This window comes from Electrona antarctica (assembly GCF_951216825.1).
Source record: "Electrona antarctica genome assembly, chromosome: 12".
NCBI lineage: Eukaryota > Metazoa > Chordata > Actinopteri > Myctophiformes > Myctophidae > Electrona > Electrona antarctica.
In genome coordinates this window covers 36,545,556-36,565,843 of record NC_136793.1, presented here as the reverse complement: position 1 = coordinate 36,565,843, position 20,288 = coordinate 36,545,556, and the positions used below count along the sequence as shown (strand labels likewise).

Here is a 20,288-nt window from a genome sequence, read left to right as displayed (position 1 = left end):
GTTCGGGCATCTGGTTAGGATGCCTCTCGAGCGTCTCCCTAGGGAGGTCCTCAATGCATGTCCCCCTGGGTAGAGACCCCGGGGCAGACCAAGGCACAGTTGGAGGGATTAAATCGACTCACTGGCCTTGGAACGCCTCGGGATCCCCCAGGAGGAAATTACTAATGTTGCTCTGGAGAGGGAAGTCTGCGCTTTCTGGTGGAGCTGTTGCCCCCACGACCCGACTACGGATAAGCGGTTGGAGATGGATGGATGGACACACACAAAAAAACTATTTTATTTTGTTTTGCATCAATTTGTATATATCCAATATATCTCCAAATATAGTTGTTTTTTTTGTTTGTTTTTTAAATAATCTTTATCCCACGATTTTGTAACCCATTTTTCACCCCTGTGTCAATTATCTAATGTGATCCTGGGCTCTACACACCCTCTGCCAACCTGGGGAGAGCAACGGACTTGAACTCATGCTTCCCAAATATAGTTTTTTTTGTGTAAAAAACGCTTCTCGTTTTAGCTGGGCTAACATTCTGGATTTTACTGTGATCCATCTCTGTCTGTATGTCTGTCTATTTGTCTGCCTGCCCGCCTGCCTGTCTGTATGTGTGTGTCTAATCTGGCAGAAACTCAGGGTGTATTATTAAAGTTATTGTGATGGAATCAGGCCACTGTCACTTTGGTCCAGCTGTGTCCAGGGAGTCGTGCCCTGAGCTGTCAGCACAAAGCACAAGTCAGACATGGGAACTGGGTCTGAGAGACGGAAAGGGGTAAGGGTGACGGACAATGAAATAAAAGACTAGAGAGAGAGAGAAGCAGACAAGCACACAACCTCAAACAGCGGCACAGGGAAGGGATTTCATGTCAGGGTTGATGTTTTACCTGGATGCTTTGGCACCAGCGTTCTTCACCGATGCGTGAGAGAAAAAAAGTGAGAGCGTTGTTTCAGAATGTTTGAGACCTGACCCGCAAAACAAGAGGAAATATTCAGTTTTTTTCAGTAATTACTGGTCCAATGCATAGTTAGTTGGTCCATTTTATGGTCCAGTCCTACAAGTACCACATGAGATTTGAGCTCGAACTTAATGAAAACGACTTAAAGAATGTAAAAAATGTCAAGCCTAGTTTAAAGCAGTTAAGGGCCTGCATACAATGTTGGTCCCATATGACTTATGTTTATAATTTAGAAATGTATAGACATTTGGTTTTGGGTATGCATCTGTCCTGGCCCTAGGCGTTACTACATGTTGGATGGAAGGGGATGAAATAATGTTTGGAGAATGGTAAGACTACTTCCTTAGAACTATATGCATTGCTTTTACTCCTTTACTTACAGAAACACTGATGAACTTTCATTGGATCTTTAGATTAATTCTGGATATTCGCAGTGGTTTGAATGTATGTTTGATGCATTTGTGTGTGTACGTGTGCAGGCTATATATGCACGCATTGATTTATGCTTGTATGCATCTGTGTGTGCAGTGCAAGGCCAGTCAGTCAGTGTGCCATGCTCTGACAGTGTGTTGACATGTGGAATTATCTCTGTGTTTGAACAGTTGTGAGACGACAATGCCTTCATCTGAAACACACCCTCTGGATGAGTGATCGTGGCACACAGACACCCAACACTGTTTGGTCTGCTGGCAGCACAAGTCACACAACGGCATGAATCACTCACGGTCACAAAAAGTTGCCAAACATCTCATCTGTCAAGTGACCGAGGAAAGAGAGGGATATTATTATGTCTATGATTGTTAACCCTAGAAGGGATAGCTAATGTTCAGAGATTACTTTGAACCCAAGTGCTTCTGCTAGCTTAAGGCTTGAGTTGTGCCAGGCTGCCAGCAGCTCCCTCTCGACTTTCCTACTGTTGGTGCTGATAAAGAAATAAAGAAAAATTAGGGGAGTTGATTACCTTGAATCCTTTTTTATTTCTCACTTGGTAACCCAGTGGTGCAGAAACAGTGTGGGAGATATCTATTGGGTTGCAGAATCGTGTACAGCAATTAGAATGGCAATGCAATATGGGCAAAAAAAAGTAAAATCTGATACAATTTTAAACATACGGCATTGAGAATTGATCTTTTTCTTTTTTTTACTAAAATATTTGATCATCTTCATATGTTATGCATTTGTTTATATACTTGTACGAGTGTGGCTTTGGCAATGCCTTGAAAAACAGACAAGCAAATTGAAGATCTGCCCGTCCGTTCTCACGTTATCATACTAACAAACAAACAGACAAACAACAGGACCCATTACAATAACCTGCCATGCATCACTGTGGGTAGGGGGAAACATTAGTTTGCCTGACGAAGACCTCCAAATATGTTGCTTGTTTGTCCTGGGTGTACAGAAGAAAAAATGGGAATTTGCGAAAAAAAAAACTAAAACAAAAGAAAAACATGTTTTCTTTATACTGTTTCTGGCCTGGCACGAGCACCTCTGTTGCCCTCACTATGTCCAATTGATGAAGCCTTGAAAAACATTGAGGCAGAGATTAAGTTTTCACCCACGCTGCTGGACCAATCGGCTTGAAACTTTACACATGATTTCACTTACACCCATAGGGAGCACAACAAATGCTAAATATCACTGATTGTGGCTTTTCACCAAATTAGGTACAAATGATCTTGTGACAATGACAGTCAAACTGGATTTTGATATTCCATACTATTTGCCTATTATTGATTCACAAATCTGTGGGCTGGGCCTATCTATTTTAGGAAAATATCATATCATGAACACAACCCCAATTCTTTATCGCATGTTGAGGGGCTCTATAGTGCACACCTGCAAAGGTGCTTTCATATCTGTCCTTAGGGGCTGCCACAAATGCGCAGTGTACACATCATGTAATAATATATTATAATATTAAAATAATATTATTAAACATGAATCGAATGTTGCAAGTTCATTTGAGCTCTAGCTCTAGCTTGCTTTCACAAAACATATTGGGAGCTGGTCAGGTATAACCTTAATTCAATTTCTTGAATTCCATGGCTCTGTTTCAAGGCTCTGCTGGTTTTCAAACCAAGTGGTTCTGGAGGCGAACATTCGAACCCCTAACAATATATTTCAACGCAATTCATTGTCTAGTTCAGTTTTTCCCTCAACCAGTCGGTCATGATCTAAAAGTGATGCTCTAACAGTGTTGTGTGCAACGGACCTGACTATAATAATATTTTGTTATTTAAACCAGCTGAGAACAAATTATGTAGTGTAAGGCCATCTTGATGGCTCAGCAAGCTTAGTGCAACCATTTATCATCCCCTCCCAATCTTTCCAGTTTCTCTTCACTGTACATCCTTTAATAAATAACGCAGAATTTATGATTAGAGTGAGATAGCTCCAAATTGTTATACATTGAGCATGACAAATGTTAATGTAGACAACTAAGATAAACTCGTTCTGCAGGCCTGCTCTGAACAATCAAATCCGGAGTGTTCATTTAACTGTGAAAGGGTCCATAAGGGTCATCTTTTACACTTTCAGAGTGTGTGGTGTTCTGGAAGGAGAGTTGCCTTTGAATACTTTGTAACTCAACCAGTCTTCCCATATACAGTTCTTCTCCCGCTTCTCTCTTCATCTGTCCTCACTGTAAATCATAAAACCTAAATTCCTTGGAAATAATGTCTCTTAAAATAAGGCACCATTTATCACAGAGTCTTCACACTGCAAGGACTCTCCCAGTTTGGATGCCTATCCAAGAGAGACAGAAGGCAGGCAAACCATAATGGTTAAGTGAGTACATTACGACCACAGGCCGTCCCAGACTGCAGGAACCTAATCCCATGGTGTCAGTCAGGGCACGAATGGCAAGCATCATGGCCGGCGCTCTTTCCTCGGCCAAGGCACGTTCGTTTCCGAGGCGCCCGTGACTTCTCAGAGCACAGCGATCTCTCCAGCAAAGCTACAAATGGAATCCAGCTGGAAAAGCTGGTCAGGGTGCTATTAGCAGCAAGACGTACTGTAATTTGGAATGTTAGCTCCTCCACCAGTGGTAAGGGAGGTTAGGTCTATTAACAGTGCACACAGGCTGACCTGAAACGTGGGAGAGAGGAAGGCAGTACTGCTGGGGCAGTTTTTCCACATTAGGACCAAGTGGGTACTTGCCAATGTCAGGGGAGGGCCAGCTGAAACATAGATCCAAAGCTGTAATTGTTTAGTGAGGATTATAGGCCACCTCACAAATCACCTGTGCTAATAAAGATTAAATATCTGACCCTGAACATTTTAACTACTAAGTTGCTAGGTTTGATTTCCAGATAGGAAATAGGCTTTTAAACAGAATCAAAACCCAAGACATATCTAGTTAAGACCCACTGACACTAACATTGAATTGCTTATGGTCAGTAGAACAAACTACAGTTCTTGGAACTTATACAGACTTAAAATGTCTCCCCGGTGGCAGAAACAAGCCACAGTAGGATGATCACAAGAACACGGTTGTAACTAAATTGGCTTTGGGGCTGTGCTTCAAGAACAAACAGACACTGTTTCTTCTTTTTCTTACACACACCAGTGTAGTCAACATGACAGCCATTACAACCAACCTGGAAGTCTTTTATATCACTCTGGTTTGTTTTCTCCACTATAGCATTACAGTTAGCTTGAATGTGGGTTTTGAGTGAAAGAGAGAGGGGGTGAAATGAGGCATGTGAGGAGTCAGGCACAGTGTGTTTATATGTGAGAAATAAAGCAGCCGGGGCTGTGAAGCAGCCCTGATGAGGGATGGGTCCAGGGCAGGCCATCTGGGTTGCCTTAACACTGCGGTCACTGTTGGATGCCGAGGGCTCTGCATTGTGTCGCCATGTTAAACACTGAGGTGGTCGCCATGGTGCCGAGGTTAATGTTTTGTTTCCGAGAGAGATGGAGAGGGAGAGAGAAAGACAGGGGGAAAGAAATAGATATAATCTCCAATGTTAAACCCCCCCACCAAAAAAAAAAGTCCACCGCTGTCTCTTTCTCTGTCTCTCTCTCCCTCTCGTTCTCTCGTTCTCTCTCTTGTCCCCTTTTCTGGTCCTAGCTGTCAGTGTGTGTGGAGAGTCGGGGTAGAGCTGGCGTCTAATTGAAGAGCAGCTCCACACCCTGTCCTCATTAATCACCGGAGCTGTCGACTGGCTGCCCAGGACCCCACTGTGGCAGTCTGCACTGCTCTTACAGACAGTGTTAGAACACATTAGTACACACCACCACCAACAAAAATACTACACTCAGTAACAGCAACACCAATACTACTGCCAATACTATTGTCACCGTCGCTACCTCTGCTCTCAGACACACTAACACAGACAGCCAAGATAATAGTTCTCACTGCCACCATTAGGTCCCACTAACATCAATTCCCACAGGCACCACAAATAAGGAAGACAAGTCTACTAAAAGTTCAAAGCAGATATTTCTTAATTTTCTTTATCTTACTCAATGATTTAAATATAGTATAATATACCACATGGTAAAGTCAGACAGTATTAGTATTACCTTAAGTACCTTTACAATAACCCCTGCAAATCTGGTTGGAAAAAAAAATCTAGTGTAGGCTGTAGGGCCTATATCACATTATATTTCAAACCTTTCATCAGATTAGCATTAGAACATAATGAGCAGTGTTGACGTATGTGGTCTGGTTTGAGCATGAAAAAAGAGTTCTGTTTTGGCTTGGTTATGCTTTGGACAAGTTTTTTGGTATTTAGGTCAGGTTAGGCACATATTTTCAGGTCCAGGAGGAAATCATGCTATAGTACACAGCTTAAAAAAGAAAGAAAGAAAACTAACTCTGAGTTGTACTATTAGCACCCAGCAGGACACTGGAAGGACAGGATCAATCTGACAATCTCACAGGTGCTGTCTCCGATGGAGTTACCTCCAATGGCTAGGCTAGGGGACTGGCCACACGCACGCACGCACGCACGCACGCACACACGCACACACGCACACACACACACACACACACACACACACACACACATGTGCACGCTCCTCCACTCGTCCCCTCACTGTCTCACATGCATACAAAAAACATACAAAAAATACTAGCCCTTTAACTATCTGTCTGTGTATCTTTTACACACATACACAGACAAAGACTCTTGCACGGGCACATGCACACACACACACACACACACACACACGCACGCGTGCGCGTGCACGCACACACACACATTGACAAGAGGCGACAGAAATGGAGTGCGTGGGTGTTGACTCAGCTGGAACAGTGGGGTGGGGGGGTGGAGAGAAAGATTGATGACAGAGGCGATGGAGAGAATGGTGAGGCATTTGATGAACGAGTGTGAATGGGGAGCATTGGAATTAATCCCTCCTCCTTGGACCAGACAGAGGCTGTTCTCCCCTCTGCGTGACCCCTGGTGTGGGACCTTGCAACCACCATAATGCAGTGACATACACTGCACAAGTTAAGAATATTCTATACGTATGAGTCTGACACACAAATTGCATACATAGACTGCATGTCTACATTTAAGTACAGGACACAAACAACATTATCTGCCTAATCTGCAATCTATGCCGATGACAAGCCAAATATGTACGCATACAATCCACAGAATGTAACTTAATCACATAGGCTCTATTCTAGACACAAAGCCAAAGTATAGTAGGCCTACTGAAACTGAAAATGTATACAATGATATACAGTTTTTGGTAAATGCATCGTCAAATGGGCCCCCAAAATACATGTCTATGCTTAAGTATAGTTCCACGGCACATATAGTGCCTGCCTAGTCTCTAAATTGATGTACAGCACCCAAACTACATATCCTTGTCTAATTAGAGGATGTAAGCTTCATAATTTGCCTAGTCTAAATGCCATATACTGTATTTGTAGAAGCAGCTCTTTGCCTATAATCATTAAGCCTTATGACAACACCTGCAATACCTGACATGTGTCTAGATTCATGACATAATCTATCATTCATGTAGCAAACCTAACTGCATGGATAAGAGGATCATCTAAAAATGTGTTGTGTTGTGTTAACCTGTGAACTGAAATTCACATTCACATACACTTCAACAACTCACCTATAGGGGGCAACCCAAACCAACATATAACACAACCGGTGAAAATCTTATACAAGTTACAAATGTCTTTGAGTAAATGCCACTCTTATTCTCAATACAGCTTTAAAACTGAAAATACCCCTGACCTATTTTTTTGTCAGCATGACCTTACAAACACCAAAAACAAAGCCACTCTTAAAGTAAATGACAGCCACTGCCAACAGACAGACAGACTGTCCTGTCCCAGGGAGAAGCACATGTCTGTAGTTCCTGTAAAAGAAAAATAAGGCTGCCTTTCCCAGTGTGCTGGCCAGAGCTGGTGGTGATCAGGGCGCCGTGACCTTGCTGGTCTGGCAGGGGTTTTCGCAGTGGTTTGGTCTGTTGGAAGGGTCATCCATTTTGTTAATGGTGCTGTCAAGTGACACCTGTGCTCGCCTTTCCCCTGTCTAGAGTGCTAATGAACCGCGAGAGTGGAGGGGAGTCTAGGAGTCGGGGTCAATAGCTCACCCTGGAGACTATACTACAGTGTACCACCGCCTAGACTCGCCTTCCATCGCTTCTTGTCTCCCTTAGTTCTACCTATGCCTGATTTATACTTTATCGTATGACAGGGTATTGGAGTGGAGACACAGACTCATTACTAAGAAGCACCAGGCACACTATCTCTCTCTCTCTTTTAATGGCTGTGTGGCATTGCTTCTTTAAGGTAGACCCAGTCTATCCCTTCATATTAGTCTCTAACTGCTTGGAGATTAGTAGGGTGTGACCTTAGTTAAACTGTGGTACAGCAGCAGAGAGTGACAAAGAGAAAGGGTGAGAGGAAGGGGCAGCTCCTGGATAGTATAGAGAGGCCTGCTCTGTGTTTGTGTTGTGCCTCATGTTAAAGAAGGGGGAGCCTGTGTTCCTCCTCAAGGGAGGTGTCAGGACTTTGATGAATATTTCTCTATTAACCGCCTCCCATTGTCAGCACTGGCCTTTGTATCGTTGGGCCAATCCGTCAAGAAAGACGATGAGGAAAAGGAGAGGGGAGAGCCCTTGGTTCACACCTCCTTCCCCCCAGGTCATTATTGAAGTACCAGTGACCCCAAGCTGGGCTGCTGCACACAGCTATCTATCTGCTCTGCTGAGGAGGCTGTTTCTAGGGCTTTGCAAGCAAACAAGCATCAGCATTTAGAATCTCACCCACAACAAGAGCAGCAGTGTGGGTGATGAGGAGTGGGTTGGGTGGGGGTGAAGGAGAAAAAAAGGAAAGATGGAAGGACATCCACGGGGACTCACTAACAGGAGCTAATGTGACCTGGTCTGCCCTCCCTGGGACAGCCCCTGTCAACTGATATGAGCCATGAAATATTACACATAGCCCACAAATAGCATAGCTATCAGAGACAGAGTGATTGATAGACCCAGAGTACTGCAGTGTAGCAGTCTGCTAAGATTAACTTCATGCTCTGAAGCTTGTTCGCTGACAAAGGTATTTCAGGGTAGCAGCTATATTTAAAGCACTCAATGAGACAAAACATACCCAATAAAATGCAATCAAGTATCATTTATTTATCAAAATAAGACTTTTCCCCTGTTGGTTTGATAGCACAGCCACCGTTATTTTCATTGCTTTTTTTGTTCTTTCCTTTAGCTTTGTTTAATTTCTGACAGTGACCCTGACTTGTAAACCCAAGTAAGGCATGGAAAAATATGACATCTTTGCAAATTTACAGATACAAAATAATGGCAAATTATTGAAGGTTCATTCGGACATGCAATACTCCAGAGTGTGAATTAAGCAGAAGGAAAAAATAAATCAGCAGTGAAGAAACGAGACAAAAAGAAAGATGTCCCTAGAATAAAACCTCACAGTCCATCTTCATCATGGTGCAAAAATTTTATTTTCAGATTTTACGATAGGCATATGATACTATACTTGAACCATTCTTTTTTCAGTTAGAATACTTATGAACAATTAATTGAACAGCAAAAAATGTCCCCCCAAAAGTTTGAATACCAAGCGCTCATGTGAAAAATAAATACAGATTTGTTTTTCAGTTCATTCCTGGAAGATAGACAGACAAGAGAAAAGAAAAACATAATAATAATAAAAATAAAAATAAACAAGACTGCCATTTTAATCCCCCAGTCTCAGCCTATTCAAGCTCCATTTTCCCAGCATCTTTAAGCACTGTAGTCTCTGGGGCTCGGTACTGCAGCCCATCCATCACTGTTTGTTCACTGCCTTTGGAACGCCAGTCACAATCCTGAGGGTAACAGGTGGTATTGTTGGCAGGCAAGCAGACGGGCAGACAGGCGGGCAGGGTGCCCCGCACTAGAGATGAACCCCAGTGTGAAGGTATCCATCTCCTGTCTGAAGTGTCCAAGCTGGTGCCTGCTGTCTTGCGGGCATTTCAGCTGCTAATCCCAGACAATCACTGGTATCCCATGGCTGAGGCAGCGCCAAGTCTCTGACTGTAGAGGGCGTAGGGGGAGTAGTAGGCTGCCGAGGAGGCGGGCATGGAGGACATCGTTAGACCAGGGTGTGGTGCCTTGCCGTATGGATGGTAGCGGGCGAGGCCCAGTCCGGGTGACCCTCGAAGGGAGAAGGAGCTGGGCAAGCTCCCAGGGCTGCCGGGGGGAGGCAGGTGGAGGTGGCAGGAGGCGGCTGACGAGGGGTAGGCAGACAGGAGCTTGCTGTCCACCATTCCTGGCAGGGCCGTGTGGGTCCTCAGATGAGCCAGTAGCTCCTCTGATGTGGAGAAACGCTTGTCACAGGGACCGCCAGCAGACACCCAGTTGCAGGCATGGGGCTGCTCATTCTGGAGCATGAAGCCATAGGTATACAGCGGATGGGACAGGTGAGCAGAACTGGAGGACAGAGAGGGGTGGAGAGAATGGAGGGGGTGGGAGGGGTAGACCAGCCCGTAACCAGACTTGAGGCTGGCGGTGGGGTCGTGGACACAGGTGGAGCAGTTGCTACCGCCCAGGTGGGGGGCATTGGGGTAGGTCAGACAGTACGGGTCCCGGCATAGGCCCTGCATAAGGGACGGGGGAGACGAGCTGGAGTGCTTCCCTTGAAGTCCTAAGCCCAGGCCTGATTTGGTTGGATCCAGACCTGGGTACTGTGACGGGTAGCCTGCGTAAGCACCAACAATGGATCCATGGTAGCCCATTGTGGCGGGGGGCAGGGGGAAGACTGAGTGTCCCGGTTTGAATGGAGAGACAGGGGCGATGTGCCCAGAGCTCAGACCGGGCTGAGAGGCCTGTGGGTCAGCCTTGCTCTCTGGCCGAGGGCTGGCTGCGGAGCTGGCATTGCTAGAGTTGGCACTGGCCCGCACGTGACTGGAGTTGGCAAGCTGAGCCCCATCAAGGCCAGGCTTACTATGATCGGAGTCCTTTTTCCCCGTAACACTGCTGGTACTGTCCGAGCCAGATTGCTCCGAGCTCCCAGGCTTGTTGTCTGTGTGGGAGGCCTGGGAGAGTGCTGGGGACTGTGTGGGAGGGGAATGACTTTGTCTGTGACTCTGGCTCTGTGTGTGCAGTGGTGGAGAGCTGGATTTAGGAGACTGGGCATGATTATTAAACGATGAACAAGAAACACTTCCTCCATTGGTGCTTCCATTTGGCACCCTAAAGCCAGCTTTATCGGACCCCCCTTTGCTCGCATCCTTGCGACAGTCTCCTGCTGATTTGGAGTAAGGCTTGAAGCTGGACTTGTCGTCCACGGCATGGTGTTGCTGTTCACCAGACTTAGAGGATCGGCTTGAGGAGTCCTTGTCTCCCAGACTGGCTGAGAGAGAGGCCAGCTTGGAAGAGGAGGGAGGATCTGGTTTGCCAATCTGAGAGCATGTCTGAGCCAACAGGGCCAAGGGACTCTTCTTAGCATCCAGCTGAGTGAGAAGAACACAGAGGGAGTCAGGGAGATGTTGAAATGGTTGATTTATTAACTTTTTACCACAGGTCAACTAGTCAAATTAATCTAACGCTTATAACAGCAAACTTTACTTATATTTAATGTCTATAGCCTGAATATATTAAATACTGGATTTACTCATGAAAATAATATACTAGTATAGGTTAACTGTAAATCTATCAAGATGATATGCAAATATTACGTATTGACATCTATAACATACTCAGGCATCCTCAGTAATATGGTTAGGCGTCCTTAGTTGTATTTAAATTCTTATATACATTTTACAATTTAAAATATAAAGTGCACAAAATCACGTTTGACCAAGTAGCATTATAAATTATAAATGGTTATAACTAAAATGTGTAGGCTATTACTGCTGTGCGCAAAATGACACAGACTAGTTACCAGGTTTAACAACATACAGCCTGCGTAATGCGTATACACTAGGTATCTTCACATAATTATCAACAAAAAACACGACAAAATATTAGGGGGGGGGGTAGACTGAAGAAAAAGACGCCCTTCTTCACTCACTTACCTCTATACTAACTGGCGCAGATGTGAGTGGTTGGAGATACTCCGGGTGTAGCAAGTGGCCGCTGTGCGCGGACAACATCTTTAGAATCCGTATGGGAAGCCTCCTGGCTTGGCGTAAAGGATCCGAGGGAGAATATATGGACGCGAATGATCTTTCCGTTCCTCTCTGGTGTAGGTTACCACAGGCGTCTGGAGCGCACTCGGGGGATTGAATGCGTAACGGCCGCGGCGGTTCAGTACCACCGGGGGGTTCTTTCATCTGGATCCGACGGGACGACTGCGGGAACGAGTGGGGACAGCGGGTTGAAACTCATTCATCAGCACAATCCATCTGCTTTCAACATCAGCGAAGACGATCACCCGGGCTTTGCAAGTAATCCAAAGCGAGAGCGCGGCGCGTGTTTTCCGTATCGAAAAACAACTTCACTCTAGAGGAAGAATTTTCCCAGATGTCATCCCTCCTTGAGCCGATCCTGGATTCTTCAACATCACCTACTTTCCTTCATACTATTATTCCTCGATCCAGTGTCAGGAAAATAGGAATATTTAATAAAACCACGTGTAGTTAGATACAGTCGACCAATTAAGAAGAATGTGGTGTTAAAGTGGAAGGAATATCTCCGTAGAAGATGCGGCCAAAACAGTCCACGAGTGTGCGTATCTCTTCCTCCAGTCTTCTGCTACAGCCACCAGTCCAGTATCACACTCAATCCACATACTAAAGACGTGAGGGGGAGGAATTTCAAAGCAACGAGCCGCCGTCCAATCACAAGTGTACGCATTCATATTAAGGGGACGGATCAGGACTAGGGGGCGTGGCTTCCCTCCTGTCCCCACCCCCATGAAGTGGTTATGATGTATGACTATGGGAAACAACCGAGCACAATACATATTATGTGTCAGGTAGATTTTTCCATCTAATCTGTATTTTCAAACAGAAAAGTCAGTTGAAATTGTATTTAATTACTCATTCGCAAACAAGCAAAAACACTTTTTGGGTCAATGGATGTGATCTGGATGTGGCTTCAGCACAATGTGGAAGTTTGTTAGTTGAAATGGCTTCATTTGATTCCAAAATAATGCTCTCATGTCTTGTCTGTGTATGGGCACATTTCTGGTATGTTAATGATTTTATTGCATTTAGCACAGACTGAACTGCTAATTAGGGCATTTAGGTAATCTCATTGCATGTTGAATCAGTTGTATTATTCAAGAATTAGGCCTGACAGATAGCATTACAGTGGTACCAGGCTGAAGACACTTTGATGCTCTGCATGCTTTGTTGTTGTTGCTGGGCTGGGCATCAGCCAGAGCTGATTCAATTTCTCCATCATAAAACACATTCACATGATACCATGTCATGTCTGCCGCTGTGCCCCCAGAGTAATGAGCACCATTTTAGTTGTCTCTGTTGGTGTTGGTGCACAGTAGGCCGTAGAATCTCATGTTAAACTGTTCAAATAAGTATAAGACAAGGCATGTTGAGTAGTGATAACTGAGAGGATGTTCTTTACAGTAGCATTACTTACTTACTTACATTTGATGTTCCATAACAGCAGCGCATACCTACATGGCAACATAACTGCTGTGGCCATGTCCTCAGTGATATTATGGGTTTTTCTGATGTACCGAACATCTACTTTCTGAAAAGGAAATAATCATACTTACATTAGAACAAAAAAGCAGGAGACAGCAATACACATGGTGGACAGTGGACTTGGATTGGTTGATTGATTGATTGAATGAATACTTTATTAGACATAAAATGTAACAGCATAAGGTACAGTCAAACGTTTGGGCTAAAAGGATAACAGAAAAAAAGGTCCATTGAGGTCTTATGACTAGCATCCCAGTTACCAGTAGCCTAGCTAGTGTAGGAATTGATTCCCTTTTTCAAAGTAGCAATGAGTCTCCATTGACTCATCACTATCTTTCCCAGAACTTTATCAGTTATTTATTAGTACGAGCTATCCACTGCAATGCCCACATCCAAAAACACTAATCTCGGGCTAATTTCAAATGGTGTTATTACTCCATCCCTGGACTTGGAACAGTAAATCTCAATAAGCCTGTGTTATTATGTGCAACGAGTAAATTCAGTAGAAGTGTGCAACACAGCTATGGTCTCACTGTGTGCTGTCATCAACTCAGTGCTTGATCACAATGGCTGCTGACTTGTTCTCTACAGCAGAGAGGAAAGGAAAGGGAGTGGGACAGGCTGCAGAATGAAGTCAATTCTTCCTCACTCAACAGGTTCACTGTTTGGCCTGTCATCATTAGGCTTAGCCATCACTCATCAGTCATCACTCATACATACACTGTCGCTGCCGCTCCAGTAACCCGGCCAGATCTGAGTGTGTACTGTACGTGAATGCAAATCGCACCGGTTGGGTTCAAGTGTTTCTCTTTTGAATGAACGCCTCTGTTTGAGTTAGTCTGTCGTCACCTCCGTTACGAGACACATAAACAGGTGACAGGTCGCAGCCGGTTCCTCAACATGACATTTAGAGGTAAAGTCCTTGCCCTTAAGGGGTATTTCAAACATATTTTACAACTCTGCCTTGCCAGTTAAGTTGTGGTTTCTCAAATGTGACCTGTGTGTTTATCACTTAGTCATCCAGTTGTTAAATGGCTGAATGGGTAGGCTGGTGGAATAGTGTGTGTGTGTGTGTGTGTGTGTGTGTGTGTGTGTGTGTGTGTGTGTGCGCGTGCGTGCGTGCGTGCGTGCGTGCGTGCGTGCGTGCGTGCGTGCGTGCGTGCGTGCGTGCGTGCGTGCGTGCGTGCGTGCGTGCGTGCGTGCGTGCGTGTGTATGGGGGTGTTGAAAGGAGACCAAAGAGAAGGGTGAGCAAGGCAGACAAAGGAGAGCAACAGAATGAAACAAGGGGAGGGCCCATTCAAACAACAGGGAAGCAGTCTCCTTTCATGTCTCCCTCCTTGAAGTATGGCTGGTAACAGCTGTTTTGGCGTGTCGATGACTGATGGCCGTTTCCTGTTGTGGATATTTAAGGGGGCAGCTTTTTCCGTTTTTTAAAGAGGACTTCTCAGCATGGTCAGGTCTGTGGGGTGGAGGCCCTGAAGGCATTTCCAATGGTTGTATCAAAGCAGTGGGCTTGGCTGGAACAGTGGCCAACACAAAACCCCAGGATTGGATGGCTCCGTGCGCGTGTGTGTGCGCGTGTGTGCGTGCGCATGTTTGTTTATGTGTGTGTTATGGCGGGTTTTCAGTTGTCTGTGCATAGTTGTGTATGTGTCTGTGTATTTGGGATGGGGCCGGGGTCTGTAGCTCTGGAGTCGAGGACGAAGTGTGTGTGTGCGTGTGTGTGTGTGTGTGTGTGTGTGTGTGTGTGTGTGTGTGTGTGTGTGTATCTGTGTTTGTTACTATAGCTAGCCAATAGAAACAACAGTGAACATGGCTGGACTAGCCGTGTCCCTGTGAGCTGTGATTGACAGAGCCTACATGTCAGTGGATGGTCCCATGCAGCTCCACAGCATGGACTAATTCATGTTCTTTCTCTAAAGGCTGTTCATCTTCAGTACAGAATAGAATTATATTGCTGCCAGACAGCAAGTGAATATTTCCATAAGAAATTCAATAAAATAAAAATCACAGTAGTGTAAGAGTACAATATCATTTAATGCCATACCATTAGTATAGTGGTTATCAGAGTGTTCCTGGCTTTCATACTAGTCATTTAATCAGGGACAGAATTAGCTGATATAATAGAAAAATCACACCCGTGTGAAGTGAGGGGCGCTAATATATTAAAGTCTAACTCATGTTGCTATGATATGGTGATGTAATGGTGATGTAAAACAAACGGTGACAAATTCCCTTCATTGTCAATGGCATTTTTAAAACAAACATTGAACTAAAAACAAACATTAAACCTGTATTTAGGAGGGGCTAGCGCCCCTCAAAAATAAGCCCAGAATTGGGGTTTGGTATTTAAACAAGGCACTGAAGCTTAAACCTGGCCCACCGGTTCTGTATTGCTTTGCACTCTGAACTGAGGATTGAGGAAATGCTTAAGTGTGAGAAATGTGCGTGTATCTTGGAGGGGCAAAAACACATTTCAGTTGCTTTTATGCAGCTGGACAATAATGTAAAATAAATCTTTCTTTCACCCAAGCGATTACACCTCTACTGCCCTTCAGTGGTGTCTGCACTGTGAAATCTTGAGCGTTGGTTTAATTCAGAGAGTGTACAAATGGAACAATTGTATACTCAAAGTTAAATGAATGCTGAGGATCTTTACTGTGCGCCTGACAAGAAAACCTGTGTCTGTCTGGCTGTACTGTATGTTGTGTAATGTTGTAAATAGAGAAAGAGAAATGATAAAAGAACCAGGCAGAGAGGCAGACAAGGGAAAACGAGTGTAAATAACTCCTATTTAATTATCTGTGACTGACTTATGGGGTGTGTGGAATGGGGGAATAGATGCCTGCGGCTGGGGCTCTGCTTTAGTCCTAGTGTGCTTTCTCCAAGCAATAATAAAAAGCCCAGAGTGGGTGATGGGGTGTGTGGGGGGTGGGTTCCAGTCCAGACAGTTTCATGGGGTGTAGAGGACATGGCATTTGGACCCGTGCATTTAAAAAGAGCTTCGCAGGCAACATTCTGTTTGAAATAAGGATCCCCCCACCGCCCCTGAGATGAAAACATTGACAAACAATATCTGTGTGGCATGTGTGTGTGTGTGTGTGTGTGTGTGTGTGTGTGTGTGTGTGTGTGTGTGTGTGTGTGCGTGCGTGCGTGCGTGCGTGCGTGCGTGCGTGCGTGCGTGCGTGCGTGCGTGCATTTATTTTCTTTTTATCTGTATGCACACTTTCCTTTCTACTCTAGGATCTAGGTTGTGGACACAGGTGAGATCACACTCACACGCTCACTGACATAAGCACACACACATTTTCAGAGTCCCTTTGCAATCGATACCATCTCTAAGAGGATATTTACATATTTTTCATACAATATCTGCCTCTGTGCCTGAGTGTTCTGTATGTATGTTTGTCTGTGTATGTGCGCAAACGTGCCTGTGTAAACGTGTCTGTGTATGTGTCAGTACCAGCACAGAGCCTGACAGCCTTATCTCTTCAGTTTAGGAGGGAGGGGTGTGGGGGGGGGGGTGGTTGTCTCTGTTGTCAGGGCACGACGTCTCATGAGCCATCCAACGCTCTTATCCACTGCTGCCTACCTGTCGTCTATCTGTCTGCATGATAATCACGCTTGCCTCCGCACTCGCAGATTGGCACTTTTATTTCCATTTACTCCCACTGCAGAGGGGAGCCAGTGGGAGCGATCCGTGCTCCCTCGTCATACCTGTTACACCTGAAACACCCTGGCAGACAGGCACGTAGGCCACACACATACACATGTACAGTAACATACACACGCACACACGCACGCGTGCGCGCACACACACGCACACAATCTCCTCACCCAGATCGCTCCCTCTCTGCACTTGGAGACAAAAGCTACCATTGTCCTCCACGTGGGGAAGTTATCAAGGGCCTGGACAGTCTAGAGAGGAGTGAGTAGATGCAGTGTGTGTGTGTTTGTTTGTCTGTCTGTGGTGTGTGTGTGTGTGTGTGTGTGTGTGTGTGTGTGTGTGTGTGTGTGTGTGTGTGTGTGTGTGTGTGTGTGTGTGTGTGTGCACCATGGGTGAAACGTCTTGGCCGCCAGACAGCGTCTGCCTCAAATCAGATTGTCCCGTGCTGTTGTGTGAAATTTCAGATGAGATCAAAAGGTGTATTTTGGGGGGAGAGGGGGGGCGGGTGTAATAGAGTCACAATCGAGGCATTCACAAAACAGGAACCCATAACAGGTTTGGATGAGGGAGTGAACAAATGACAACAGACTGGGTGGACATTGGTTCCTCCTGCACATTCCACAGTCACAACTGATAAAGTCACTGTCAGTGACCTCAGACCCAGTTGACATTCTAACAAAGCTTCTATCTAGTCTACACTAACAGTATACTCGCGTTAGATTTTAAACATGACCACAATATCCTCATATTATGGAAAACTGCAATGTAGTCTGGGGCGTTATCAAAGTATTATGGTATACCAGGGTATTTAGAAACCCTGAAGGTATGATTTTCAATATTTGCTGTCAAAAATACACACATGGCACATTTAACTACAGTAAAATGTATTTGTGTCATCACTTCCAGTTCCTATTTCACTAGACATGGAGACTCCTGTTACTGAACACATCAGAATATAGGGCTATTTAACACTTATTTTAACCAAAGAATTGGAGAGTCCCAAGGGCACTCATAACAGAACTGAGTGAGTGAGTTCAGCACTTACGTATATGCTACTAAATATAGAATGGCCTGCCCAAAAAATAGGCATTTTTAAGAGGAAAACATACCTAATCAAATGAGCTTTTACTAAGCAAGCATATCGTATGGACCTATGCTATGCTATGCATATAGTTCTCTTTTTGTGGCCAATATTCTGTGGGGAGGTTTTTAGTTTCTTTGTTTTGTTGATTGAAGTTGGAGGTAAACTGGTATTGAATTAGATATGTGGAAAATTGATTGGTACATTGGGTAATACCTATTATTAGGGATTATTTGATAATAAAATAATAAAATCACGGCCGTGAGTCAAGTGAATCTCATTCCGGCCAATCACAATTTGCGTCCTCACCTTCGTCTTCAATGTTTGTGTTTACACGAAAATGTATGTGCGTGCACTTTCTCTTACTGGTTTAGTTAAATGTATCACTTTGGAAAGTACATTTGTAAACATTATGGGCAGGATCAAAGAGAAGACTGTGCTTGTTAACTAATAAACGTAATCAAAGGGAGCCATAATGTGCAGTCCTCCTGTTCTTTTAACCCATTAAAACCGGGAAAGCATCTGTGTAATATTATATGTTTTTTAACCTCACGCTGCGAGTTTGTAGATCTGCTATTTTAGAAAAATCGTGAAACTACTGATTCAGAAGGCATTGGTAGAATCAACCTCAGGTCTTAATGGCAGCCCGAACAGCACCCAGGGACCAGCTCAAGGCCCGAACAGCACCCAGGGACCAGCTCAAGGCCCGAACAGCACCCAGGGACCAGCTCAAGGCCCGAACAGCACCCAGGGACCAGCTCAAGGCCCGAACAGCACCCAGGGACCAGCTCAAGGCCCGAACAGCACCCAGGGACCAGCTCAAGGCCCGAACAGCACCCAGGGACCAGCTCAAGGCCCGAACAGCACCCAGGGACCAGCTCAAGGCCCGAACAGCACCCAGGGACCAGCTCAAGGCCCGAACAGCACCCAGGGACCAGCTCAAGGCCCGAACAGCACCCAGGGACCAGCTCAAGGCCCGAACAGCACCCAGGGACCAGCTCAAGGCCCGAACAGCACCCAGGGACCAGCTCAAGGCCCGAACAGCACCCAGGGACCAGCTCAAGGCCCGAACAGCACCCAGGGACCAGCTCAAGGCCCGAACAGCACCCAGGGACCAGCTCAAGGCCCGAACAGCACCCAGGGACCAGCTCAAGGCCCGAACAGCACCCAGGGACCAGCTCAAGGCCCGAACAGCACCCAGGGACCAGCTCAAGGCCCGAACAGCACCCAGGGACCAGCTCAAGGCCCGAACAGCACCCAGGGACCAGCTCAAGGCCCGAACAGCACCCAGGGACCAGCTCAAGGCCCGAACAGCACCCAGGGACCAGCTCAAGGCCCGAACAGCACCCAGAGACCAGCTCAAGGCCCGAACAGCACCCAGGGACCAGCTCAAGGCCCGAACAGCACCCAGGGACCAGCTCAAGGCCCGAACAGCACCCAGGGACCAGCTCAAGGCTGTAATGCCAGGTCACTGGCAGCCCGAACAGCACCCAGGGACCAGCTCAAGGCTGTAATGCCAGGTCACTGGCAGTAACTCCACACAGAAAGGCCCCATGCAGTTGGCCGCAGCTCCTGCTGTGAGGCAACAGTGCAAGCCACTGAAGCCAGTGAGTCACAGTGCCATATTGTATTTGTATTGAGCACGTAAGCTGCTGTAAATCAGTAAAACAGCTGCTCCAACTTGTCAGTGCTCCTCCTCCTCTGTGACAGAGTGTTTGTGGACCACTGTTTTGTTGTACTTATAAAAGATGTCATAGATTATGACCCACACCCTGGCATTTGTCATTGACTGAGCGTAGAATTTGTATTCAACCAAGGGCAGATAATGGTGTCCGGGAATTTGGATGAGATGGGAAGTAATAAATACCAGGAGATCGTTTGTCACATAACTGTAAACGTATTTACAACAAGAAATAGCTTGTTATGGCATAAATGGTAAATGGTTCATTTATATAGCACCTTTATCCAAAGCGCTTTACACAGCGGGGGAAACCATGCAAGGAAACCTACTCCTCAGGAGCAGTTGGGGGTTAAGCGTCTTGCTCAAGGACACTTTGACACTAACACAGGGGGAGCCGGGAATCAAACCGCGGGAACCTTCTGATACCCAAGGGGCACCTCTACCTGCTGAGCCTTATAAATAGTTTGCCATAACAGTTACGCCCATGGTGGCAATTTAGCAGCACTGATAACTCTTCAGGGAAATATGCTTTTAGCTTGTGCTGATTGACCAGCTGCCATAATATAACCCATAGGGAAGATGCTAGCTGACCAATCAAGCTTATCACCATCGCTGTCCTTTTATCACTCCCCTCCCCCATGGCAAATAAATTAATGTCTGATGAAAATAATAATATGAAAATGATCAAGGTTGTCCCTTTAATGTGCTTTTTCAGGATTTGTTGTTCACTATCACCAACAAAAACACATCCAATCCTGACTGGACTAGTGGGAAGGGGTTGGAAGCCTATACATACAGGTAAGGAT

General features: G+C 45.5%; 1 protein-coding gene across 1 annotated transcript; it reads right to left on the bottom strand.

Annotated features, from left to right (window-relative positions):
• Positions 1–8,548: 8,548 nt before the first annotated feature.
• znf703 (zinc finger protein 703) lies at positions 8,549–12,176 on the bottom strand. Its single transcript, XM_079515542.1, has 2 exons — positions 11,457–12,176; positions 8,549–10,892 (listed from the first exon to the last, which is right to left on the bottom strand). Exons 1-2 carry the CDS (start codon positions 11,712–11,714, stop codon positions 9,435–9,437), a joined length of 1,716 nt encoding a protein of 571 aa, XP_079371668.1. The 5' UTR covers positions 11,715–12,176; the 3' UTR covers positions 8,549–9,434.
• Between the last annotated feature and the right edge of the window lie 8,112 nt (positions 12,177–20,288).